Source organism: Narcine bancroftii, chromosome 3, assembly GCF_036971445.1.
Source record: "Narcine bancroftii isolate sNarBan1 chromosome 3, sNarBan1.hap1, whole genome shotgun sequence".
Classification (NCBI taxonomy): Eukaryota; Metazoa; Chordata; class Chondrichthyes; order Torpediniformes; family Narcinidae; genus Narcine; species Narcine bancroftii.
Genome location: NC_091471.1, coordinates 51,553,566 through 51,580,334, shown reverse-complemented (window position 1 = coordinate 51,580,334; position 26,769 = coordinate 51,553,566). Strand labels below are relative to the sequence as shown.

General features: G+C 42.5%; 1 protein-coding gene across 3 annotated transcripts in view; it reads right to left on the bottom strand.

Annotated features, from left to right (window-relative positions):
• Positions 1–26,769, bottom strand: part of rai14 (retinoic acid induced 14) — a 255,675-nt gene that overhangs the window by 113,273 nt on the left and 115,633 nt on the right. For all 3 annotated transcript variants that reach the window (XM_069924041.1, XM_069924042.1, XM_069924044.1), the window contains exons 4-7: positions 23,297–23,385; positions 13,337–13,401; positions 3,806–3,863; positions 2,096–2,166 (exon numbers count right to left, since the gene is read on the bottom strand). In XM_069924041.1, coding sequence (XP_069780142.1) covers positions 2,096–2,166; positions 3,806–3,863; positions 13,337–13,401; positions 23,297–23,385 — 283 coding nt within the window. The remainder of the gene's footprint in view (positions 1–2,095; positions 2,167–3,805; positions 3,864–13,336; positions 13,402–23,296; positions 23,386–26,769) is intronic.

Genomic DNA, 26,769 nt, shown 5'->3' with positions numbered 1-26,769 from the left:
ACTTACATTTGGATTTATTAGGATTTGATGATACAGGAAATTTCTCACAAATTTGAGGTTTTTTCACAAAACAAAGCTGATGATTGGTGAGGGTAAGGTTCTGGCTGTTCCTACATTAATTTTGGCAGAGTATTTGACACAGTCCCTCATGATATCTGGTCCAAATGATTAATTTGCATGGGATTCATGGTGAGTTGATACATTAGATCCAAAATTGGGCTGGTGATAGAAGATGGAGCATAGTGAAAGAGGGGTATGAACACCAGTGGTGTTCTATAACAATTAGTGCTGGTATCTCTTGTTTGTAATATACATTAATACAGTGGTCTAACTAGTAATTTTCCAGGTAACACAAAAATTGGTGGAGTTCTGGATAATGAAGGAGATTTAAGAACAGGATACTAATCTATTGGTGCAGCCGAGATAGGTAAACTGGTTGACCGTTTTGAGTTTTGTGTGCCCGATGGAGATGTGGGGGGGCTGGTAGTCATGGTGGGGAGCTGGCTGATGACCTCAGTTGGCTGCACCAATTCATCAGATGCAAGGATCGACAATGAGATAGACAACAGACTCGCCAAGGCAAATAGCGCCTTTGGAAGACTACACAAAAGAGTCTGGAAAAACAACCAACTGAAAAACCTCACAAAGATAAGCGTATACAGAGCCGTTGTCATACCCACACTCCTGTTCGGCTCCGAATCATGGGTCCTCTACCGGCACCACCTACGGCTCCTAGAACGCTTCCACCAGTGTTGTCTCCGCTCCATCCTCAACATCCATTGGAGCGCTTTCATCCCTAACGTCGAAGTACTCGAGATGGCAGAGGTTGACAGCATTGAGTCCACGCTGCTGAAGATCCAGCTGCGCTGGATGGGTCACGTCTCCAGAATGGAGGACCATCGCTTTGCCAAGATCGTGTTATATGGCGAGCTCTCCACTGGCCACCGTGACAGAGGTGCACCAAAGAAAAGGTACAAGGACTGCCTAAAGAAATCTCTTGGTGCCTGCCACATTGACCACCGCCAGTGGGCTGATAACGCCTCAAACCGTGCATCTTGGCGCCTCACAGTTTGGCGGGCAGCAACCTCCTTTGAAAAAGACCGCAGAGCCCACCTCACTGACAAAAGGCAAAGGAGGAAAAACCCAACACCCAACCCCAACCAACCAATTTTCCCCTGCAACCGCTGCAACCGTGTCTGCCTGTCCCGCATCGGACTTGTCAGCCACAAACGAGCCTGCAGCTGACGTGGACTTTTTACCCCCTCCATAAATCTTCGTCCGCGAAGCCAAGCCAAAGTAATCTATTGAAAATTCGGGTGAAGAAATGGCAGATGGAGTCTAATTCAGACAAATGAGAGCTGGTGCACTTTGGGAAGCCAAATGAAAGACAAAATTATACAGTAAATAGCAGAACACTTAGGAGCATTGATGTGTAGGGGGATCATTGTGTGTAAGTTCATTGCTCCCTGAAAGTGGCAACCTAAGTGGACAGGGTGATAAGATGAGAAACATGATTTCTTTTTTCAGTTGGAGGATCGAATATAAAAGTCCAGAAGCCAATTTGTATTTGTACATTCAGGGGAGTCAATGAGTCAATCAGTACTGAGAGTAAAGGTAAAGGTTCCATTGTTGTCGCGTAATACTATACTTAGAATGTAACATGCATGAAATTCTTCGACTTTTGTCTACTGTAAGGCAGACAGAGAATCGCCACTTTGACCAGCACCCCTCACAGAAACCTACAGCACCTGGTATTCCTAAGCAGTCTCCCTTCCAAGTACTGACCAGCCCAAGCCTGCTTAGCTTTTGAGATTAGAGTACACCCACATCGAACCACCCACTGAGTTGATACAAGTTAGGATTCTTCAGTATATTCCTCACAAACCAAAGCTGCAGAGATAAGTGAAATGAATGCCCTTCAGCAAACCATAAAAAGCATATCTAATTGGGATGAAAGTTGAAGCAAGGGCACAATTTTACACAACTTTTGATATTACATAGACATAGATTAAATTTTACTGTTGCAAGATTAAGTATTCAAAAACTGAAGAGATGGATTCTATATTTCTATTGGCCTTTGAAAAAAGATACATACGGTGTCTTTTCCATTGATAGGGCACTTGTGTTCACACAGCAGTTGAACAATAAAAATAGAGCCACTTGCAGCTAGAAATAAGCATAATTAATTCATATTTTCATATGTACATAATTTGCATTTAAAAATCAATTTTTTTGTAGTGCACTATAAAATTAAAAAGATAAATTCTTAACTGAAAAATTACCACATTTAGAATAATTCACTCCAACATCAGAAAATGATTTTAACCCAGTTATTTCAGTTTTTCAGCACAAAAGATTATAAAATTAACATTCAAGCTAGATTCATTCCAAAATTTTTGAATAGGTTTTTCCGCTCTGATCTTTGGGGATAGAGGAGTCCTTGAAGGTAACCCCTCCTCGTGCATCTACATACTGGCCATCTTCCCTTTATGCTGGAGTCTCCAAAATGGTCGATATTTACCCCTGGGGGTCAATAGGACTATCCAAGGGGGTTGATAAAAGCCAGGAGGTCAATTAAACTTTGGGGACCCCTGCTTTACACACTCAGACCACATGCTAGGTCTTGACCGGGTTAATCAACCATCCCTTTAACTCCATAAATGCTGCTTGGCCTGTTGAAATCTTCCAGCAAGTTGGTTTATTTTCATTTTTTGCTCCATGGGGCCTTTGTTCCATTTTCAGTTTCCCTACTACCTTTAGCAATAACATTCTACACACAAAGAAAAATCCCCCCATCCTTGCTGGACTTCTTGTAAATTTATCAGCTATCTCTTAAATTTGAATGTTTTTATCTAATTAATTATTTTTGAGATATGGAGTTGTTTGTAAAACAACACTTGATCCCATTCCTAGCTATTCTTTGGCTTGGCTTCGCAGACGAAGATTTATGGAGGGGGTAAAAGTCCACGTCAGCTGCAGGCTCGTTTGTGGCTGACAAGTCCGATGCGGGACAGGCAGACACGGTTGCAGCGGTTGCAGGGGAAAATTGGTGGGTTGGGGTTGGGTGTTGGGTTTTTCCATAAGAGCTCATAAAGTCAGTTTTATGGTATGGGAATAACTAGTCATATATTAGTGATCTGTTTTGTATGAGGTTGCTTTCAGCAGGCTCAAACATGATGATTAATTTTACTTCAGTATTTATACAATTTACATTGGTAGAATTTAAACTTGAGACTTCTTGGATTTTCATCTGCACAATTTTTTAGGCAGATTAATAAATTGGTCTAAAGGGTTTGTTAATAACTACTTTGAATTTATTTAAATCTGATTTTAACTTAGCATTTAATAACCATTTACGCAGACACATGTACATGGAGCAATATGCTATTTTGAATATCATTGCTGTAATCAAATGTACTCTTTGAGGAAAATAATTATAACATTTTCAGGACAATGCAAATAGAGCAAAAGAGCACTTAAAATGAAGCAAGAAGCTCATCATCAATGAAGCAGGAAGCTAATTAAATTCCATTAGCATCATCCTGTCTGACATTGGCACCTGGTCCAAGACTTAGGTAAACTGTTACTAGGCTGAAGTTCCATAAAGTTTTGAGAAAAAAACACAACTGATGAAAGCACCTCCTCTCTCTGCAAAGGAAAATGAATTATTGCTGCCTTTCCTTTCTCTTGTAAACCAGGAGGCCATTACAATATTTATCCATCATCACTGCTGGCCAACTGCCACTTTCATTCAATGCTGTAAATGACTAATTACATGTTTAAAAGATTAGACAAATGATATTACCTGCATGGTGCAATGCTGTCTTCCCATTATTATCAGTACTTTCCACTGGACATTTGTACTATTAACAAGAGAAAGTAAAAAGACAACATTTAGTTACTACTCTGTAGTTGTATCCATAACAGAAATTCCTGTCAATATCAGTCTGACGTACACTATAGGAATGTCCTTATAATGAATATTCTGATGCTTTTATACCACAGATGTGAGGGATGGTGAAACTACACATCAAAAACAAAACATTTCAATGGGTATTCGTGCAAATATTATTACACTTTGGTCAATCAACTCACATTTATCAAGTTACCAATAGTTTTGAATAGTAACAATCCATTTTGAAAGAACAAACTACAGAGATTCATTTTCACAATTCTAATTATGCACAATTATAAAGTAACATTTTCAGTTTTCTTGCCTTATGCAGGATAAGAAAATCTTGTCAGAAATAATTTAACATGTTTAAAATTTATTCAGCACTGGCCTTTTAAGTTTGATCACATTTTCAATGTTTACTTCAATTTATGTATATTAATAATGATGAAAGAGGGGTTCATCACAAAGCATCTATACTAGAAAGAGCTTTGATTCCAATGACAGTTTTACTTATAATATAGATGCTAAGTTCCATTGACATCTGCTTTGGTCTTATTCTTCGAGATTCATCTAATGATAAAAAGAATGGGACTAAAGTAAAAAGATGAATACCTAGAGTTTCAAAAAACTGCTGGAGAAATTCAGCAAGTCAGATAGCTTCCATTCAGGGAAACAGATTGTCAACTTATCAGGTGGAGTCTCTGCATCAAGACCACCGACCAAGAAATTCATCCTTCAGTACTGAAGGGAACATACAGAAATAATGGAAGGCAGTACTCTATTCTAAAGTTCATTCTCTAAAGTTAAAGCAACAGAATTTCAGGTTGAAAACACTTCCAACCAGTGACAACATTTAAGGCACAGAGGTTTTTCAATAAGGGATGGATTGCCTCTGACAAGGATTAAATCAAAGAAAGTGTGGAACTGGAGGTGGGCAGAAAGGAGCAGCAAGAAGCAAGGGGAGGACTGGAGCAGAAAGCAAAGGGATACATGATGACATTAAGAAGGCTAACAATCATTAATTACAAAAGGGAACCAAATACAAAGGGAGATACAAGAGAAAGCAGATGCTAGAATCTCTAGCGAAACAAACTGCTGAAGGAGTTTGGTAGGTCAGTCAGCATCAGATGGTTGACATTTCAGATTGTGACCCAAGACAGAGTGTAAAGGGGAGGCAGAGTATAGATATGTGGAGGGGGGGGGGGGGGGGGGGGAGTATTTTTCACAGAAGCTGCCAAGTGATGAGTGAATCCAGGTGAGGAGATAAGATGGAGTCAGATGGGAGAGGGAAGGATGGAGATAGAGACAAATGCCAGAAAGTGCTAAGTGGAGAAAACAAAGGCTGCAAATCATGGAACCTAATAAGAAAGGGTGATAAGTGGAACCAGATAGGGGAAGGATGGTGGGAACTGAAGTGGGAGGGAATAAGGGAACAAGTGGGAGGAGTGTGTGGGTGATCAGCAAATGGAAGGAGGTAGGGAAACTGGGTGACAAGGCTGGGTTTGGAAAAAAAATGTTTATGAGAGGACCTGGGGAAATTAGGAGAGAGCAAAGAACTGACAGAGGGAAGATTATGTGGGGACGGTGTTGGGACAGCTGTTGTTCCAGGAGAAAGTGTCTGGGGAAGGGGGGAGAGCTAAGTGGATGTGGAAGTCACTGTTATAGACTGGTCTCTGGGTAAAGCAGAAAGGAGTGGGGAGGGGAAGATGTGACCAGTAATGGGATTGCATTATCGCCAGCTAAAACATTGAATGTGCTGAATGCAAAGGCTGGTGAAAGGCAAGAACCAAGAGAAATCTACCTCTTTTGTCCAAGGTGAGGGGGGAAAGAAGGTCAGGGAGCAAGGTGAGATCATTCACAGTGGGGAGTCTTTGCTTAGCTTGTATCTTTTGGTTTTGGTTAACCATTCACTGAGAATCAAGGAAAATAAGCCTCGTTTGTGTTTTTTTTTTGATTCTGAGATGGCAGTTGAGGGGTTGATGAGGGAACAACAGACTCTTCTACAGATAGGTAAATGTAGTCATTTTGGGACAGGTAAATGGATAATTTCAGATAATGGTGCAATCAAACCAGCATTTGGTTTGACTCTGACTGGAGATCTGTGTATTCTGTATCCATGAAAAAATGTGAATGCAGTTTCAAGTTAGGTGAATGCCTGAGAATGGGCAGCTGCATTATGAGGAAAGGTTTGACACATTGATCTTTTATCTGTTAGAACCAAAAGAGAAGAGAATTGACCCAAACACAAGTTCCTTGACAGGATGTGGGGAGGATGTTTCAAACTATAGGAGAATGTAGAACCATGCACTACCGTGAAAAATAAATTTATGAGGTGATTTTTTTTTCCTCTCAGAAGATAGTGAGTCTTTGGAAATCTCTTCCTCAAAACAATCATCGAATACAGATTTTTAAAAAAAGAGCAAAGTGGATTTTTGATTAAAAAAAAAAGGGGATGAAATTTACTATACAGTAGACCCTGACACAATGGGATTAGTGTCCAGAACTGACATCGTACGTCAAAATTATCGTAAATTGAAATCAGGCAATAAAACACAAGATTTGCCGAAAAACGTGAGATCACGGCAAAAAGTGCAAGATTTCACTGAAGAAAGAACATGAGATTTCACAGAGAAAAAAAAACATGAGCTTTTGCCAAAAAACTTGAGAACAGAACCATCATAACTTTGAAATATCGTGTGTTGGGACATCACAAGAAGGAGTCTATCTGTATTAGTATGGCTCTATGAATATACTATACAAATACTGGTATGGGTCAATGTCTGAGAATTTTTATTAAAACAAGAAGACATATATTGTACATTCTAAACTTCCATTATACACTAATCTGTGATGGCTGGATTGAGAATGAATGAGTAATTAAAGTTTATTGTCATGTACAATGTACAGATGCACCAAAGTGGTTACTTTCTGCAGCTAAACAGGTTCATAAAATACTCCAGCTATAATAGCATTCATTAAATTACCACAATGAGCCAAGACAAAAAAAGTGGTTAATACAAAAGGATAGATTGATAAATATGCACTCATACAGCTAGTATAAGAAACAAAATAACATTTTAAGAGTGCAGAAAGATACTTTTGTGGTCCTGGACAATTTCATAATCATAATTTGTTGTCATGAACAAGTCACAATGTTTTGCGGCAGCAATCATAGTCCAATATTCATACAAACCACCTTACTACAATAAATTTAAAAATACTAATAATTTGATGGCAGCGGGGAAGAACCTGTCCTTGTGCTGCTGAGTGCTCAAGTATATTTTTCCAATGATGCTGGGGGTCCTTGTGGATAGAGGCTGCTTTTTTAAGACACCGCCTCTTGTAGATGTCCTCGATGGAGTAAAGTCTGATGCTTGTGATGTCGCAGGCCAAGTTAACAACCCTCTGGAGTTTATTCTCGTCCTGAGAGTTAGGACCTCCAAGCCAGACAGTGATGCAACCAGCCAGAATGCTCTCTCTCTTCACTTGTAGAAATTTTTGAGAGCCGTAGGTGGCATACTGAATCTCCTCAAACACCTCACAGAGTATAGCAGCTGGTGAGCCTTCTTTGTGCTTGCATCAACATGGAGGTTCCAGGGCAGATCCTCAGAGACATTGACATCCAAAAATTTGAAGTTCTTGACCCTTTCTACTACTCAGGCCTCAATGAGGACTGGGTCATGTTCCCCTGACTTCTTCCTGAAGTCCACAATCAACTCCTTGGTTTTGCTTATGTTGAGCACAAGGTTGTTGGCGTGACACGACTCAACAAGCTGATCTATCTCCCTCCTGTAACTTCCTCGATGCAGTTTATGATTTTGCCTACAACTGTGGTGCCATTGGCAAACTTGTAGATTGCATTGGGATTGTGCCTGGCCACAGTCATGGATATATAATGAGTAGAGCAGTGGGTAAGCATGCATCTTTGAGGTGTGCCTGTATTGATAATCAGTGAGGAGATGCTGTTTCCAATTTGTATAGTGGTATTCCGATGAGGAAGTCAAGGATCCAGTTGCAGAGGGGGATGCAGAGGTCCAGAGTTTGTAGCTTCTTGACCAGCACTCAGGGAATAATGGTGTTGAAGGCCGAGCTGTTGTTGATGAAGAGCAGTCATATGCATGAGTTGCCTTTTTCGAGGTGATCCAGAGCTGAGTGCAGAGCCAGCGATATTGTGTCTCTTGGAAACGATTGTGTTGATAGACGAATTGCAGAAGGTCCAGACCTTTACTTAGGTACATGTTAATTCTGACCAGCCTCTCAAAGCATTTCATCACACACAATGTTATGGTTAGGATTACAAGTTTGCTGAAGTCAATGCACTACTAACAAAATGTTAACTTAAAAGCAGACCCAACTTTTCATAAATTGGAATTAGTGGCTTGACTATTTTAAAGTTCAAGTGTATTGTCATCTGATTGTACATATACAACTCAACATAACAGCAGATCTCTGGATCATGCTGCACACACCCAAACACACAGAACATCCTACTCACAAATGACATATATACATGGTAATCCAAAAGAGAGTTTGGGTTTGCACATGTGGTGTGCTCTATGTGCATGTTAGAAAGGCATTTGGCATGATCACAGAGTCAATTAGTCATACAACACAGAAACAGACCCATCAGCCCAACTTGTCCATGCTGATCTAGAGGCCTTTCTGAGCTAATCCCATTTACCTGCATTGAACACTTATCCCTCAACCTTTTCTATCCACTAATCTGTACAAGTACCTAAAAATGTTACAATTGTACCTGACAGCCCATTGCCTTGTGTACTGCCAGGTTGAGGCCAGTCATAAATTAGATGAACAATGCCTTGTATTCTATCTTAGCAGTCTCCAAACAGGCAAGATCAAAAATATTAACTTCACCGATTTCTGTTAACCCTTCGTTCACTTTCCTTCATCCCTCATTGCGGTCACATACAGGAGTGGTGCCTGCCGACGCTGAGGACGCAAGCAAAATGGAGTAATAGCTCGCATGTGCAGGTTTGTTAAGCGGTGATGGATCTCTGATGCAGGAGGAGGAGAGTGAGAGCATCAGGATCACCTGTGTGGCAGTGAGCCAATGAGAAAATCAGAGGGGTTGGCTGGGTGGAGTTTGGTGAGGAATGCAATGTTGTGTCTGCAGGAAAATAAAGAAAGTCAACTTCATGGTATGCTGGAAGAAACGAATGTGTACTCTTTGTTTGTAAGATGGGGTAAAACAATGTTGTTACAAGTGGTGACCCTGTGAGTTCACAGTACCATCTAATTTAAAATGGAGAGGGATGAGGATAAACCCCTTACAGGGAGCAGTTGAGGAGGTCAAACTCGAGATTCCTCCCCTTTTTAAAAATTAATAATGCACCAGTGTGGCTCACGATCCTTGAAGCATGCTTCTCTGCCCTCAGTGTGACAAGTCAGAAGATGAAATAGCGTTTACTTCTGGTGTGTCTTCCAGAGCAGATTGCCTGTGAAGTGGAGGTTGTGTTAGTGAATTCGGATGGTAATCTCCCATACGACATGCTTAAGGTGACTATTCTGCAGTGCACTCAGGCATCTAGGGATGTTCATATTGCCCAATTATTAACTGATGGAAACCAAGGTGATAGGCAACCATCAAAGGTTGAGGAGATGGGACAGGCTAGCTGGAACTGACCCTAACTATGGCCATTTTTGGAAACGGAGGTTCCTTCGACATTTACCTCGTCATGTTCAAGTGCATTTGGTGAGTGCTTTCGAATGTCCACCCTCAATATTGTTGGTGGATCACGATGACCTTGTTACGCCCACAACCTCTGCATTGAAGATGAAAGGATTGGCTATTTCCCCTCGGCAGCAGGAGTAAATAAAGTTGCAGCAACTGAATACCTCCATCGATTTCATTGCCATTGCTAGTGCACAGCCTTAGGCGTATCTAGGGTATGGCAACTAGGGCACATACCCTGGGTGCCACTTGCAGGGGGCGCCACTGTCCTTGGCTTGCCTGCCCAATATCTGAGTCCCTAGCCAGGCTACCCCAAATCAGATTCCATCCCTCTTACTTGAGCGACCTAGAGCAGCGCTCCTGGCTGGAATCTCATCAGGCTGCTTTGGGGCAGTTCCAGAATGCAAGCAGCACTTGGCGGGGGCTTAATGCGGGATCAATAAACCAAATAGCCGTAATCCCCTATGCAGCAGGAATCACTCTGCCAGTGCCAGCCAGGGAAACGCAGAGCGGTTCCAGCTGCATGGGGGATTATGGGTAGGGAAGAAGGCCATTTTTCCCATTGATCCCGCATTGAGCCGCTGGCGCCAACAAGTGACTCAGTCAGCGGGTCTGTCACAGCTCGCCCCAGGTGCGCTCTGACGGCCCTGCTGGTTGCTCCAACAGCCCCGCCAGCCGGCCCCTGATGGCCACCCTGTGGCAGTACCTGATCGACTCATATCATATGTCAGGCAGCATGGTTGGTGTGTAGTTGGTTTTTTTTTTAAAAGCCGGGGGTGGCCACAATGTCAGTGCTTGCCCTAGAGAACCACTTTACCTAGATATGCCACTGTGTACAGCGCACCGATCCTAATCTGGTATCGCCGGATCAACTCTAGACTCCATTTTCAAGTTGTGGCCCCGGATGAATCAGGTGAAATATTAGTTTGCGATTTTTCAACAGGAAGATCGAGGCCTTTTGCACCAGCAGTTACAAGGTGGGAGATTTTTGAGCCTCTCACAGTCTATTGCATTCTAGCGTAAGAGCATCAGTCAAACTAATTACAGAACATTTTACCTGGTCTCACGTTAAATGGCATGTTAGATAATGGGCTAGGATCTGCTTGCCATGTCAATGTCTAAAGTCTCCAGACTTGGTAGGCCCACTTCTGCAACCTCAGGGATATTCTTATTTGTATAAAGACCGGATTACCAGGTAGGAGGAGGCCATTCCTGTCATTGACATCTCTGCGGAGACTGTCGCTCGGGCTTTTGTGGATCAGTGGATTCCATCTTTCAATGTTCTGGTCACTATTACAATGGATCAATGGTTTAAGTCTGGGTAGGCTCTCACTGATCTTCTGGGCACTACCCATATTCTCGCTACGGCTTACCATCCACAGGCCAACTGCTTCATTGAGTGTTTCCATTGACAATTTAAGGCAGGATTGACAGCAGGTGGTGATGTATCTACGTTAACTGGACATTTATCCATGGTTCTCCTTGGAGTGCGCACTGCTGTTCAGGCAGATCTTGGACATTCACTGGCAGAGCTAGGATACGGCACTACATTAACCTTGCAGGCGAGTTTGTGAATCCAAGTCTAACGGTTAGTTACGTTGATCATCTTCAGGAAACCTGACATTATTCCGACCTACTCTTATGCAACAGGCATCACCTGCAGCGTATGAACCAAATGATTTACAATGCTGTTCTCATGTGTTCCTTCAGTTCTCAAACCTCATCAGCCTTTTTACCGTGGTCCTTTTTACGACAATACCCGATTGACAGGAATGGAAAAGTTGACAAGGTTTTCATTGACAGGTTGAAGCTGGTGCATATCAATGGTCTATGTTCTGCATTGGAGGCCAGAATCAGAGGATCGTGTTGGACCGCAGATCACCGGTCTTGCAATCTTGCAGTATTGTACAAGGTTGGGCCGATCTGTCAGCCCTATGTAGCGAGACAGTTCCAATCACTCGCTTCCTTGCATGGCGTGGAGGCTGGAGAGGGGAGAATGGAAGCGGGGCTGTTGCAGTCAAACATTTATCTGCATCGGGAGAGGCGCTAATGATGTAAGTGAAGCACGGAAGTAATAGCGCGCATGCGTTGGTGTGTTCATCATCAATATACAGGTGTAGCAGTGAGCCAATGAGAAGGTCAGAGGGGTTTGGCTGGGTGGTGTTTGGTGAGAATGCAATGTTGTGTCTTAAGGAGAATAAAGAAAGTCGACTTCATGGTGTGCTGGAAGAAACAAGTGAGCGTATTCTTTATTTGTTTGTAAGCTATAGTAAATCAGTGCCATTACACCCTCTCCCTTTTTTATGATTCCCAGCCCCTACCCTTCCTTTCCCAATCAGAGCACATCTTTCTCAGCCTTTTTCTACCTCCCCATCACCTCAACTCCTTTTTTTTCTTCCCCCTCCCACCTCTATCCACCCATCACCTGCTAGCCAGTGCTCCTCTCTCTTTCTCTCCACCCGCCCACACCCGCCTTCTTATCTGGCTAACTGCCTGATTTTCAACATACCTGAAGAAAGACCGAGGTTGAAATTTTGGATACCCTTTACTTCCTATGGATGTTGCATGACCTGCAGAGGTTTTTCAGCATATTTTCAGAACTCTCAAGGGCCTTTGATTTTCCTTCCTGCCACTAAACTAATTTTCCATCCAATATGCCTCTTTCCTTTTGATCCTATATTCTTTTATATTACTGGTTTGTATGCAAGTATACAAGAGCAGATGTTTAAGATGAGAGGAGACCTGAGGGGCAGGTTTTACCCACAAAGGGTAAGGGCTGTATGGAATAAGCTGCCAAAGATGCTTGAGTAGAAAGGTGGGGAGGAAAGAGAGCATAGGCTAACAGGTAAGAGGTAATAGGTAGATACAGGTGGAAGGGTAGGTGATAAGAGGAAGAGGGCAGTTCTGTGAGAGGAGAAGGAAGGAAATGGGGTGAGGAGGTCGAGGAAAGGAGACTGAGGGATATGAAAAGAGAGAGGCAAGGGGGAGGGGTTAACAGAAACTGGAGGTCAATGTTAATGCCATCTGATGGAGACTGGAGGTTGAAGTTGAAGCAATTATCATGTCACATCTCAAAAGTAAGGTTCAGTCCATCCGCCACCTTTTAAAACCAGAGGGGCTGGAGAGAAGGTACAGGAGAATGTTGCAGGGAATTGAGAATTGGACTCTAATAAAAACAAAGTCCTCAAGAAACTCAATGTCAGGCAAGATTTGTTGAAAGAGAATTGGAACTAATGTTTTGCATTGTTCAATCACTGATGGCTGGACTATATTTATTTTCTTGGGTATTGAGCTGCCATTCTCCCCTTAGGACTCTGGTCTGGGGCTCCCTTCCTTCTAGAGCAGCTGTTTAGTTAGTTGCATCAAAATATTTTATGATTTCAGTCCATGGCCTTAAATGTGCTGTTTCCACCCCCCCCCCCCCCCCCCCCCCATGACCATTTGGGTGGCATAGAAGGCTAGGGAAGATTTTTTTTAAAAAAAGAGTGGGGAGGGCAGAATTTCCTCAGCTACAATGCTAGTACAGAGGACAAGAATTTAAAGTAACTAGTTGATGGCTCCAATAAGATATGATGAGAAATTTGCCCTGTGATATGAACCCAGTAGAGGAAGCCTGTTTCCATGATGTATTCTAATGCATTTTGCAAGCTTGTTCTCTCATGCTGGTATTCTATACTCTGGGCCACATGAAATTAGAATGATAGGTCTAAGAATAAATTATTGACAACAAATATTCAAGTATTCATTACCTGAAGGATCTTTTTCACACATTCTTGATGACTGTATTTTGAGGCAAGATGTAATGCATTGCAGCCTGTAATTCAAACACGAGCAAGAAAAGTTAGCATCTTTAAACCCATGGCCATATTTGAAACTGCAGAATATAAAAATGCCAATAAACTATTAGTTTCTGAACTTTAAATGCACAAGTTCGAGTTAGATTTACACTCCAAAGAATCATTTTTATCGGAAATACGGTAATAAATCATTGGAACAGTAAAGAAATCTAAAAGACAACATTTTTTTTCTCCGATTAACCAACTTTCAGCAATATGATCAGTAACAGAAAAAAGTTCTTGCAATGTAACTTTTAACCTAAATGGGATTTACTACTGTGATTAAATAGTACTGCTGGAATAGAAATTCAGTGAAAGTGAGAAAACTGGAAACTTGTGCATCACCAACAACAGAAATACAAAGGCAGATTTAGTGTAAAAAAGCTTATCAAAGCTTTATCAAAATATTCAGCTGAGATAAAAATCATGCTTGTTACAAATATTCCCTTTTGAACTGCCAGTAAAATCAGGAAATACCCAGGCCTGAGGCTAACCATTTAATTTTCCCAGTTCTGATACAGTCAACCTTGAAAATTGTGTAACCCAGCCATTTTCCTCCAGTAATCCGATGATCAACTTTTTCAACTTAACCTGATTAATAATGAGTTGCTTCCCCTCAGACATAACAATATCTAGATCTTTTAAAATAAAATTAAACCAACTGGTGTTGGAATACAAAAATCTTGGAGATTGCACTGACACTTACCCCAGGTGATAGAACTCTCAACATTTATCACCTTGCTACGGGCTGGTATCAAGAGAAAAGCAAATAGATTCTCCAAGGAAAATTAAAAGTTATTTGATGAGCTGCTTGTTAAGGTCACACATGGTACCCAAAGCTTGTTCATCTTAGTCTTGATCTTGATGGTATTGTAGCTGTGTGCTACTTGAAAGCAGACACACACATGTAGTGTAGTCAGGTTAAGCTCTGAGTTTTATTAGGGTTCAGGTCCAACTTTTATACTTGCACTGTTCCCACCATGGCCCCCCTTAGCTGATGTCACAACATGCATTAACAAAAGTGGGTTTCCCGCCAGCGGTTACTTTCCTACATAACAATGCCCTCCTTCCCCACGCGCTGTCCCCGTCTTCTGGCTGCGCAGCAAGGTCAGTGCCATGTTAGGGTTGTTGGCCTTTAGGCTGCCCTTGCCATTCACTCGCCGGTTTGCTTGTTGGGGTCAGTGCTGCTGCGCGGGCTGCTGGTCTTTGGTTGTGCTCACTGCCCGGAGCGCAGGCTCAATCACCACTGTGGCGGGCCACCACATGAACCCCCCACTCCCCCGCTAGAACTGGTGGTATTGTCTTTGTTATTGTCCTTGGTCCCTGGAGGCAAAGTCTCTGCAGCCTTATGTGGCCTGCCTCTTCTGTGTGATGCTGGTGTCTCAACTGGTTGCACCGGGTCCAGGTATGCCTGCTTCAGCCAGTCTGTGGTGAAGACCTCCATCTTGCCTCCAACTCAAACATGGCCCCATCACTGCAGATGACCTGGAATGGATCCTCGTATGGCTTCTGAAGTGGTGGACGATGTGGGCCCTGCAAATGAAAACATACTCAGAGTCCTGCAGATATTTTGATATGTTGAACCTCGCATGTCCATGCCTGGAAGGTGGAAAGGGGCCAGGTTGCTGACCTTTTCCTTTAGCCTACTGCAGAACGCTGCAGAGTCATCCTGCTGTCTTCTCATGGTCCTGGGAATTCTCCCAGGACCACCAGTGAAGCTCCCTAGATGAGTTCGGCTGAAGAGATATTGAAGTCCTCCTTGGGTGCCATGCAGATGCCCAACAGCGCCCATGGTAGCTTGTCTACCCAGTTAGGTCCTTGGAGTCTGGTCATAAGCATAGTTTAGAGGTGCCTGTAGAAGAGCTCCACCAACCCATTGGACTGTGGGTGGTAAAATGTTTTCTGATGCAGCTGGGCACCCCACAGCAGGTCAGATCACAGACTGGAGATGAACTGGGCCCCTCTGTTGGATGTGATGTGGGATGGTAACCCAAACCATGCCACCCAGGACAAGTTGAGGGCCCTGGCACACGCGGTTGTGGACGGTCTTCTAGTGGAACTGCTTCTGGCCACCTCGTGAAGCAATCGATCATCGTGAACAAAGATCGGAAACCCTGGGATACCGCCAAGTGTCCTACTATGTCCAAATGGATGTGGTTGAACCTTCGTTCTGTGGACTCATGCTGAGGTGGGGTCTTGGCGTACTGCTCTACCTTGGTTGCTTGGCATTGCATGCATGCCTTCACCCACTCACTAACCTGTTTCTACAATCCATGCCACACGTATTTGTTGGCCACCAGCCGGTCTGTGAGCCAGTCCGTGGATCGAGTCAAAAGCTGGTGGTCTCCAAGCTGCCGGGATGATGAGTCTGACCTGACTGGTAGCCACGACGCACAGGAGGGTGGTGTTACCTGTGGCGACTGGGATGTCCTGGAGCTGCAGTCCCTATATGAAAATTGTGTATTGGGCCATCTCGCCATCTTTCTGCTGCGCTTCTGCCAGTGCCACAAAGTCCACTCCCCTTGATTGAGCGTGGATACTTCGCCTGGACAGTGTGTCAGCCACCAAGTTGTCCTTGCTGGATATGTGGCTTACAACTGTGGTGTACTCCAAGATGGAAGACAGGTATCATTGCTGGTGGGCCAACCAGGGGTCAGATATCTTAGCCAAGGTGAAAGTTAGGGGCTTGTGATCAGTGAAAGACCTTCCCTCTAGGAAGTACCTGAAGTGGCGGATGGCTAAGTATAGCGCCTATAGCTTTCTATTGAAATTGCAGTACTTCAGTTCTAGAGGCTGTAGACATTTGCTGAAGAAAACCAGTGGCTGCCAACTTCCTTTGATCTGCTGCTCTAGAACTCCAGAGTTCTAGAGGCATCCATTGTCAGGGCCTTTGGAGCATTTGACCTGGGATGTGCCAGGAGAGCGGCATCTGCCAGGGCTTCCTTGGTTTTCACAAAGGCTTCTGATGACAACTTGACCCAGGTGATGTCCTTCGCCTTGCCTGCCATCCGAGTGAACAAGGGCTGCATGATCCGGGCAGCTGAGAGGATGAACCTGTGATAGAAATTGATCATCCCCACAAATTCCTGTGGTCCTTTGGTCATGTTGAGTCTGGGGAACTTCTGGATGGCCTCCACTTTACTGGATAGCGGTCTGGCTCCTTCCCTGGTTATCCTGTGGCCCAGAAGTCAATGGCCTCCAATCTAAACTGGCATTTGGTTGGGTTGATCATCAGGCCGAACTCGTTCAGTCAGGTGTAGAGGTTGCAGAAGTGCACCATATGCTTCTGTTGGTTCCTGCTCACTACCAGGATGTCGTCCAAGTACACGAAGGTGCCATCCAGGTCTTGGCCCACTGCGTCCATGAATTGCTGGAAAGTTTGTGCGGCATTCTTTAGCCCAAATGGCATTTGGAGGAAATCGAAGAGGCTGAACATGGTGATGATGGTAGTCTTGGGGATATCTTCTGGATGGATCGGGATCTGATAATATCCCCGCATGAGGTCCACCTTGGAGAAGATCCTTGCAGGTTAGCCGCAAAGTCCTGGATGTCTGGCACAGGGTACTGATCCGGTGTTGTAGCCTCATTGAGCTGACAGTAGTCATCACATGGTCTCCAGCCCCCAGTTGCTTTGGGTACCATGTGCAGGGAGAAGCCCATGGGCTGTCCGACCGCCATATGATACTGAGCTCCTCCAGCTTCCTGAATTCCTCCTTTGCCAGTTGGAGCTTCTCCAGAGGAAGGTGTCTTGCCCTTGCGTAAAGCAGTAGGCCCTGTGTTAGCATGTGGTTGTATCTCCATGGTGAATTGGGGGGGTAAGCCCTGCAGGGAACTCTGCCAGGACCCTGGCATACTTGTTGTTCAATCTCTGTACAGAGTCCAGGTGGAGTGCTGGGAGCCTCGTGTCTTTGAGTGGGAAGATTTGAAAAGTCTTGACATGGACTAATCTCCTTTCCTTGAGGTCCACTATCAGGCTGTGGGTGCACAGCAAGTCTGCCCCGAGGAGCTGCTGTTCCACTGCAGCCAGGGTGAACATCCATGAGAATAGGCTACCTCCCAATTGCAGTTGGATCTTGTAGGTATCGTAGATCTGAATTATACTGTTGTTGGCAGCCCTCAGCGTGGGGCTTGACTGTCTGTTCCTGGTGTCCTGCTGACCTCTGCTCCTGTGTCCACAAGGAAGCGCCATTTGGACTAGCAGTCCCAAACATACAGGAAGCTATCTTGGTAGCTAGCCATTGTGGCCATTAGCAATGGCTGGCCCTTGGTGTTTCCCTGAAATGTGCGGGCTCCGGCGCCACATCTCTGGTGGTAGAAACACCACTGGTCATCTGGATCACCTCCTCTGGGGCGCTGCTGCTCTCTCAGTGGCTCTGCACGAGTCTGGCTATGGGGGTTAGTGACGAGCTCCACGAACACTGAGCACTTTCTCTTATGTTTCCACAGAATGTCCACTCATGCTGCAACTTTCCAGGGAGGGGTCACTGAAATGCGCATTAACCAGGAGCAGCTGGATGTCCTCGGGCAGATGCTCCAGGAATGCCTCCTCAAACACGATGCAGGGCTCGCGATTACCCAGGAGGCCCAGCATCTCGTTCATGGGGGCTGAGGAGGGCCTGTCCCCTAGCCCATCCAGGTGGAGCAGATATGCCCCTCTTTCACACCGTGAGAGCCCCAAGGTCTTGATCTGCACATCCTTGGCCTTGTACACGCCTTCCGATGGGGGCTCCCGGATGAAATTGGCCACCCGACCTGCTGTGTCCTGGTCCAGGGCGCTCACCATGTGGTAGTACCGGGTGGATTTTACTGTGATCTGCCAGATTTGAAACTGTGCCTCAGCCTGGTCAAACCACGCGCATGGTCGAATCCAGAAGATCAGCAGCTTGAGAGCGACCACGTTGACTGCTGCCTGTTCACTCATCACTGGGTTTAGATGCCGTCTAAACCATCAGGGTCACCAATTGTAGCCACGTGCTACTTGAAAGAACACACACACACACACACACACACACACACACACACACACACACACACACACACACACACGTGTAGTGTAGTCAGGATAAGGTCTGAGTTTTAACAGGACTCAGGCCTGACTTTTATACTTGCACTGCTCCTGCCATGTCTCTCGCTTGGCTGATGTCGCAACATGTATAACAAAAGCGGGTTTCCTGCGTGCAGGTACTTTCCTGCATAACAATACCCTTCTTTCCCATGCGCTCTCCTTGTCGAATGGCCAGCGCCATTTTGGGGGTCCAAAATTTAAGCTGCCCTTGTCGTTCACCCGTCGGTTCACTTGTTGGGGCCAGCGCTGCTGCGCAGGCTGCAGACCTTGGTGGTTGTGCTTGTTGCCCAGAGTTCTGGCTCGATCGGTGTGACACCACAGTACATCACATTATAGGAATAAATAAACCATCATCCAATAAATATGGATTATATTGATGACTGAATTGCAGTTTAGGTGAAAAGAAATACATGGATTTCAGAACCATGTTTTAAATTTAAAGGGAAACACTGAAGAGTTCAGAAATTAATTGAACCGACTCCCTAAGAGCAATATGGCTTGAGTGGAAAATCATTTTATTTTCATGAACAGAAGGAAAAAAGAAAATGTTGTTGTAAATTAGTTAAGTTATTGAAAGAAATAAAATAATACAAATCAAGTAATGAGATGTACATAAAGGAAATGTGCGGTGCTGGTCAGGTAGTTAATGATGATTGCTCAGCATCCATTTCTACAGAGAAGGAAGTGTAAAAAAGCCAAAATTTACTTGATGGTTCTAACTTTATTCAGATTGCTTAATATTAAATGAAAAAAGCAAGGCTTTAATAATGGGGATTTAGATAAACTCATTCAAAATATTTTTTTTAAATCAAATATTGGAGATTTTTATTTTTCAAAATCTTTTAGATGCAGAAACTGTTACAGAAATGGAAAATCGCATAAATCCTATATTTAAGTGAGAGGAGATTAAATAGGAACTTTGGAAGCATTGAGGTAACAATGGCACCTGGATTTCAGCTTAACACAAAGAGAAGGGACAACAAGACATCAGTAACTGGACTGAGCCAAGTTACCAAATTTATTAAAGGAAGGTCATGTATGACAAAACTTAGGAAATCATTTTTGAAAACATAAGGGCAAATGATTTAGACCATAGAGCATTTCAGCACTGAAAAAAGGCCCTTCTAGTTTTTTGCCAAACTATTTCATTCTGATTTACATCCAGTCCATCCCTCTCCCATCCATGTACCTGTCCAACTTTTTTTTTAAATTGAGTTTGCACTTACCACTTCAGCTGGCAGCTCGTTCAACACTCCCACTACTCTCTGTGTGAAGAAATCCCCCTAATATTCCCCTTTCATTAGGATTTGATGTAGTATATTTGGACTTTCAGAGGGACTTCAATAATGTGTCACACAAAAATTAACAGAGTATTGGAGTTGTGTCCTGGCATGGATTAGGGATTGGTTTAGATAGTGAACAGAGTTGAAACAATTTTTTTTTTGACAAGGAAAATGTGACTACTGGAATGCAACTGTAAATGGAGCTCTGGATCCAGTTGTTAATTTATTCGACTTTTGGTCAAGATCACTGTATCTCAGTACATGTGATGAGACAATTCAATTAAGTGAAATTAGTTTGTCACATATCAAATGTTTTAAGAGAGTTTAAGTTCACACAGAAGTGCTGGAGAAACTCAGAAGGTCCTGCAGTGTTCTTTAGGTAGTAAAGATAAAGATAACATAGCCAACAATTCGGGCTTGAGCCCTTCATCAAGGTATGAAGAAAATGGGGGCAGGTGCATGAACAAAATGGTAAGGGGAAGGGGAGGGCCACAGGCCATAAGTGGATATGAGTGGGAGGGCATGAGAAAAAAAAACGGAGGTGATAGGGGAACAGGATGTGAGGGTTATGGGTGGAGACTGGGAGGGGGGAACTAGTGGAGTTGTTCAAGTGATCCGGCGCGGACTCGAAGGGCCGATATGGCCTGTTTCCGCGCTGCAAACTGTTATATGGGCATAAAGGGCCTGTTTCTGTGCTCCATGGTTCAAAGATTTGAATGAGTGGATCAAGTATAATGTATCTAATTTTGATGATGATACAAAACTAGGTGGAAAAATGGCAGGTAGATGCAGGAAGAGTGAGGAGAGATTAAACAGACTAGGCCTTTATCCCCGAGATTAGAAGAATGTGAGGTGATCACATTAAAGTGTACAAAATCCTAACGAGAATTCACGGGTTCTCTGTTACATGTAGAACCAAATGTAACAATTTTAAAAGTGGGGTCAGCCATTAAAAATTCCATTGAAATATTCTTTACCCAGAGTTTCATGAATCTTTGGAATTCTCTCCCCTACAGACAACTATTAAAATATATTAAGGGAGAGATCTTGAGATATCAAGAGAATTAACAGACACGTAATGAGTACAGGAATGTGGCCTGGAGATTTAAAAAGGCAGAGGGCTTTTCAAATGACAGAGTTCTGCATTTATTTCTTATGTTTTAAACGGTGACCTTAATTGAGGACATGGCTCGGAGTTTGATCTAATCTCCGTCAAGCAGAATGGAGAGATTAGATTATTAACTCAAACGGCATAAAATGGGGCTGTGCTCCCCCAGCAAACATCTTGGATAAGTGTTCCACTTTGATCCATTTCCTTCCTCATTCCCCTTTTTCACAACTCAACTTGGCCTTTTTAAAAAAAAAATCAACTTCTATGGCCTTATATAAAAAAAAATCTTTTACTTCTCAAAGGTCTTCACTTAAGCATTACAACAAAGAATGCCACTTCTCGGCAAGAACAATCTTATCAATTTCTTTCCCAATTCTTTTCCCACAGCTTAGCAATAGATTTTCCTTCATAAAACAGTACAATGCAGGAACAGGCCCTTCAACCCAAACGTCTGCTTTGATGCTCAAGTTCAATGGTTAAATCCACTTTGACCACCCTTTCATCAATCATTTTCAATCATTATTGGAAGCCAGTTCAGGGTCTTGGAATCAATGGAAACTGTAGTCTTTTCTACCCTCCCCAAGGGACAATAACTGTAATAAATATAGCTTTCATTTATTAGATCTCCAAATTGAAGTAGCAGATTCATTTTGTCAGTTTGCATACAGAAATGATAAATACAATAGTCCACCCTTATCCCCGGGGGTATCTTCCAAGACACCCAGTGGATGCTTAAAATTGCAGATAGTATTGAACCCTATACAGGGTATGCGCTGCTTAACATCCAAGATACGCTCTGTGAAATTGGGCGTTATGCGATGTGGACATTGCGTGAACTCATTATATCTTCTTTGGCTTGGCTTCGCGGACGAAGATTTATGGAGGGGGTAAAAAGTCCACGTCAGCTGCAGGCTCGTTTGTGGCTGACAAGTCCGATGCGGGACAGGCAGACACGATTGCAGCGGTTGCAGGGGAAAGTTGGTTGGTTGGGGTTGGGTGTTGGGTTTTTCCTCCTTTGCCTTTTGTCAGTGAGGTGGGCTCTGCGGTCTTCTTCAAAGGAGGTTGCTGCCCGCCAAACTGTGAGGCGCCAAGATGCACGGTTTGAGGCGTTATCAGCCCACTGGCGGTGGTCAATGTGGCAGGCACCAAGAGATTTCTTTAGGCAGTCCTTGTACCTTTTCTTTGGTGCACTTCTGTCACGGTGGCCAGTGGAGAGCTCGCCATATAACACGATCTTGGGAAGGCGGTGGTCCTCCATTCTGGAGACGTGACCCATCCAGCACAGCTGGATCTTCAGCAGCGTGGACTCGATGCTGTCGACCTCTGCCATCTCGAGTACTTCGACGTTAGGGATGTAAGCGCTCCAATGGATGTTGAGGATGGAGCGGAGACAACGCTGGTGGAAGCGTTCTAGGAGCCGTAGGTGGTGCCGGTAGAGGACCCATGATTCGGAGCCGAACAGGAGTGTGGGTATGACAACGGCTCTGTATACGCTTATCTTTGTGAGGTTTTTCAGTTGGTTGTTTTTCCAGACTCTTTTGTGTAGTCTTCCAAAGGCGCTATTTGCCTTGGCGAGTCTGTTGTCTATCTCATTGTCGATCCTTGCATCTGATGAAATGGTGCAGCCGAGATAGGTAAACTGGTTGACCGTTTTGAGTTTTGTGTGCCCGATGGAGATGTGGGGGGGCTGGTAATCATGGTGGGGAGCTGGCTGATGGAGGAGCTCAGTTTTCTTCAGGCTGACTTCCAGGCCAAACATTTTGGCAGTTTCCGCAAAGCAGGACGTCAAGCGCTGAAGAGCTGGCTCTGAATGGGCAACTAAAGCGGCATCGTCTGCAAAGAGTAGTTCACGGACAAGTTTCTCATTATATTTCTCATTATATTATAAGAGAAACTCATTATATACTTAGCAAACATATATGGGATACTGTAGTGTACCTGTAAACATTTTGTTTGTAAGTAGGGATCAGTGGGGGATCCAACATGGGGCTGTGGGCAGAGCACAGGGCAATCAGATCAGTTTCGGACCGTGGTTGACCATGGGTAGCTGAAACCATGGAAAGCGAAATCGTGGATAAGGGAGATAACATTCAGGCTCTGAATGTAGACAAGGAAAGAACATAGATCCAAAGGCTTTATCTCATGAATTGATCCAATGGTGGCTTAATAAAGAGCCATTACTGGAGTTATACTAGTTTGTTCTGATAAAGGGAACAGTAGTCATGAAACAGTTGTATGCAGATAAGGAGTAATCAGGTCAATGAAATATCAGAGATTAAAGGTGAAAAGGAGAGACATTGATTTTAATCAAGAAAACAATTGGTTTAGTGTTATAATTTCTTAAGATTATAAAAAATACATAATCCAATAAATGTTTTCCAAAACATGTACAATGTTAGTAGTAAACCGATTACCTGAGCCATCCAGTACAGTTAGATCAATACCGTGAGTGAGCATCGCTCCCAAACAGTCCACCTGTCCCTTGATGGCAGCCAAGTGAAAACTAAAAAAGAAAGAATAAATGAAATGTTCCCACATTTTTACATTTAATTTTAATTTTATTTTGCTCTTGAGACATTTAAAGTTCTCATGACCAAATTTAGTCATGTTTAACATTGTGATCCTTCTGTAAAAACATTAAAAGTGAAGGAAAATATAATTTGAATGTTACTTTGGTTGAAGGCGCAGACAAGCGTTTCTTCGCAAGTATGCATAAAATAGTTTAATCCTTTTAAAATATTTTTGGACAGTTATTGATTATAGGCTGCCCATTTTCTTTCTGGTTCAACTCCCAGACATTGTTTCAGCTGTTTTTACATCTCTCCTCAACACCACACTGTTGGCTAGACTCTCAGCCCACATTCAAACAAAATGACAGGTGCTTTAATTTTGCTTAAATTCACTTTCCAGTACAAGTGTGAAATTAATTTTGCTTGAATTCACTTTCCAGTACAAGTGTGAAATTTTATCCTGAGCTAATTTAACTCAATATTTCTTTATCCATCTCATTATATTTCTAACTACCTAATTTTTCTTCTCATCCTAATCCCAACTATGGATCCCACTGTCAGGTATTGAGGAAAATCACCTTTACTGCTCTTATCAAAAAGAACAGTGCTGAAGATTTTGTCCACACTATCCATTGCCCACTCACTGAAGATGCATCTTAAGGTACTAATTAGCATTGATTAAAAATAAAGTTAAATAAATTAATTGATCTGAAATATTGACTTTTTTAAAATCTTCTCAGATGCATTTTCAAAACATGTTTTTTTTTGTTTCAGTACCATTTTTTCTTTTCTCAACAGACTTTGAATGAATTGTTATCTCAATTATTACCCTTCTTTCCAATTTTATCTTGCTGGGACAGTTCCTGTCCCTTCTACATTGCAAGTCTCCAATCTACTTTCTTTGCTGTGTCACTATGTGGCTCTAATAAAGTAATGGTGCCTGACAGCTTGAGAAAACCAGCGTAAATACCCGCCTCTGATCCCGTCTGTGTAGAATTTCTTTTCCCTGTGAACACATGGAATTCATTCAGGTACCCCAGTTTCTTCCCCCAAAATGTGAAGGTTAGTAGATTAGAGCACCATTATAAATTGCCTCTAGTGTGTCAATGAGTGGTAGAATCTGGAAGGAAAATTGATAGATAAGTGGGCGAATAAAATGGATTAGTCTAAAAAAAAATTTGGATACTTTATGGCCGGTGTGCATGTGGTAAACTGATGGACCTATATCAGTGCTCTATCTCTCCATCACTTATCCTTCTCAAGATCATTTAATGTCCAAGTACCTCCAGTTTTCAAAGCAACAATTCTCCACTCTAACATGTTCCAGGTTTTCTCTTTCTCCCTCTCTCTCTGGTCAAATTATGAAGTGCTTGGAGGCACGTTTTGCTTGAGTATAATTAAATTTGCAGTGACGTAATCCCTTGGATTATTTGGGTACAAAAAGTCACTCCTGATTACAAATTGAAATCCCCAATATCTATGGAGAAACCTATTTAGAACTCTTGAAAATGGAACTTCGTGTTCACTGCTTGCACTTATTCACCAATATTAAAAAACTGTACTATTAGATACAAATGCACTTTATAAAAATAGCACTATATTTGTATAGGAACACAAAATGCAAATTATGAGATCTTCTAAATATGTGAAGTGTCATCTTGCACTGATGTTGCACAGCACTGAGTGCCATTTGAAAAGTTTTCAGTTGCATGGCATTCACAAAACGAATTAAATGAACAGGATTATATTTTTGAGAAGTTCAAGAAATCCAGGGCATACTTTGAACAAATCTGGAATGCATGCCCATAATTACACTGACCTACCTTTTTTAAAAAAAAAACACAATATCTGAAAGCATTCTTGAAAAGGAAAAAGACAACTATTAATATAGTAGCATTTCTGACCTTATGAAGTTAAAAGTTATTTACAGCCACTGAAGTACTTTCTAAGTGTGATAACTTTTGCAATGTAGGAAATGTGGCAGTTAAATCATAAATAGCAAATTCTCATTGCTATCTTTAAAAAAAATCACTTGCTTAGCACATCTGCTTTCAACTCAACCCCCTCCCCCCGCCCCCCCCTCGCCTCATAACCCCACCTTAAATGCATATACTCCAGTTTGTGACATTTTTATCTCGGGAAAAAGATTCTGACAGTAAATTGAATATTACAAATGGAAAGCATAGATATTCTACACATTTTATTGCAATATTCTCAAATACAAACATCAATTTTTCTTTATATAACAAGTTTTCATCATTTGTCCAAATTAATATTACAATGGTAAACATTTTTGACTATCTATAAGTAATACTTCATGGCTGCCATTTTGTATTTTTTTAAATATTTTAAATACTTCTGTAAGCTCCCACATTTCCCATGGAAATATACATTTAAAAAAAAACAAATATTATTTAGCTGGAAACATTGCTGTTATCATTTTATTTAAATTATGATATCTATTTTTCTGGTTTACAAAACATTGGCTGTTTTAACAATCATTATATTACTGGCAGATGTTTTAATTTAGCACAATTCAAGTACAGAAAGTGTTGCATTGCTCATCTGTACACAGAATATTACAGCAAATAGATCATTTGGTCTCTTAAGTAACTCCAGATTTTTTCCCCTATTTCAACACATCTAGGTCAACTCAGACATTCATCATTCCTTTTAAGGTTCTTCTTCCTTAAAAAGAAATATTAATTTAAAACTTGTGAACTATAGTTGATCATACCATGGAATTCTGCATTACCCGAGGATTAACAGGATCACCTTAATGTACCATGTTGTCTGTCAGTGAAAACAATCACAACCTTTTATACTCTTTTATAATCATCATTAGGTTTCTTAATCTTCACAATTTAAGTGAAAAAAATATTTCAACTTCAACCTCAATTTTGAGGCAGTTTACCATATTCCAATTAAAAATCTGTCAGGGCCCCTCCAATCTCCTCCCCTGCCTCCTAAAGCAGCATGGGATAGATCTCAACAAGCCCCAGGGATTTATCCATCTTTAAGCCCACAAAAATATCTAATACCTTTCATTTTAATAACAGCTTGCTTAAAAGTTCACTGTTTCCCCTCACTGAATTCTCCAACTTCTCTGTCCTTCTCCTGAAATGAGTACACTAAGTCATACATCTTAGAACAGGCCCTTCAGCCTAACTAGGCTTTGCTAACCATTGGTATTCCAACTATATCTTATTTGCATGCATTTGGTTAGTATTCCTCCAAGACCCTCTTATCCATAAATTTGTCTAAATGTCTTTTGAATGTTGTTATGTCTGGTTCCACAGTTTCCTCTGGCAGCTCAGCCCAGATATGGACCACACAATGGGGGGCTAAAATTCCCACCAAAATCTTTCTCCTCTCAT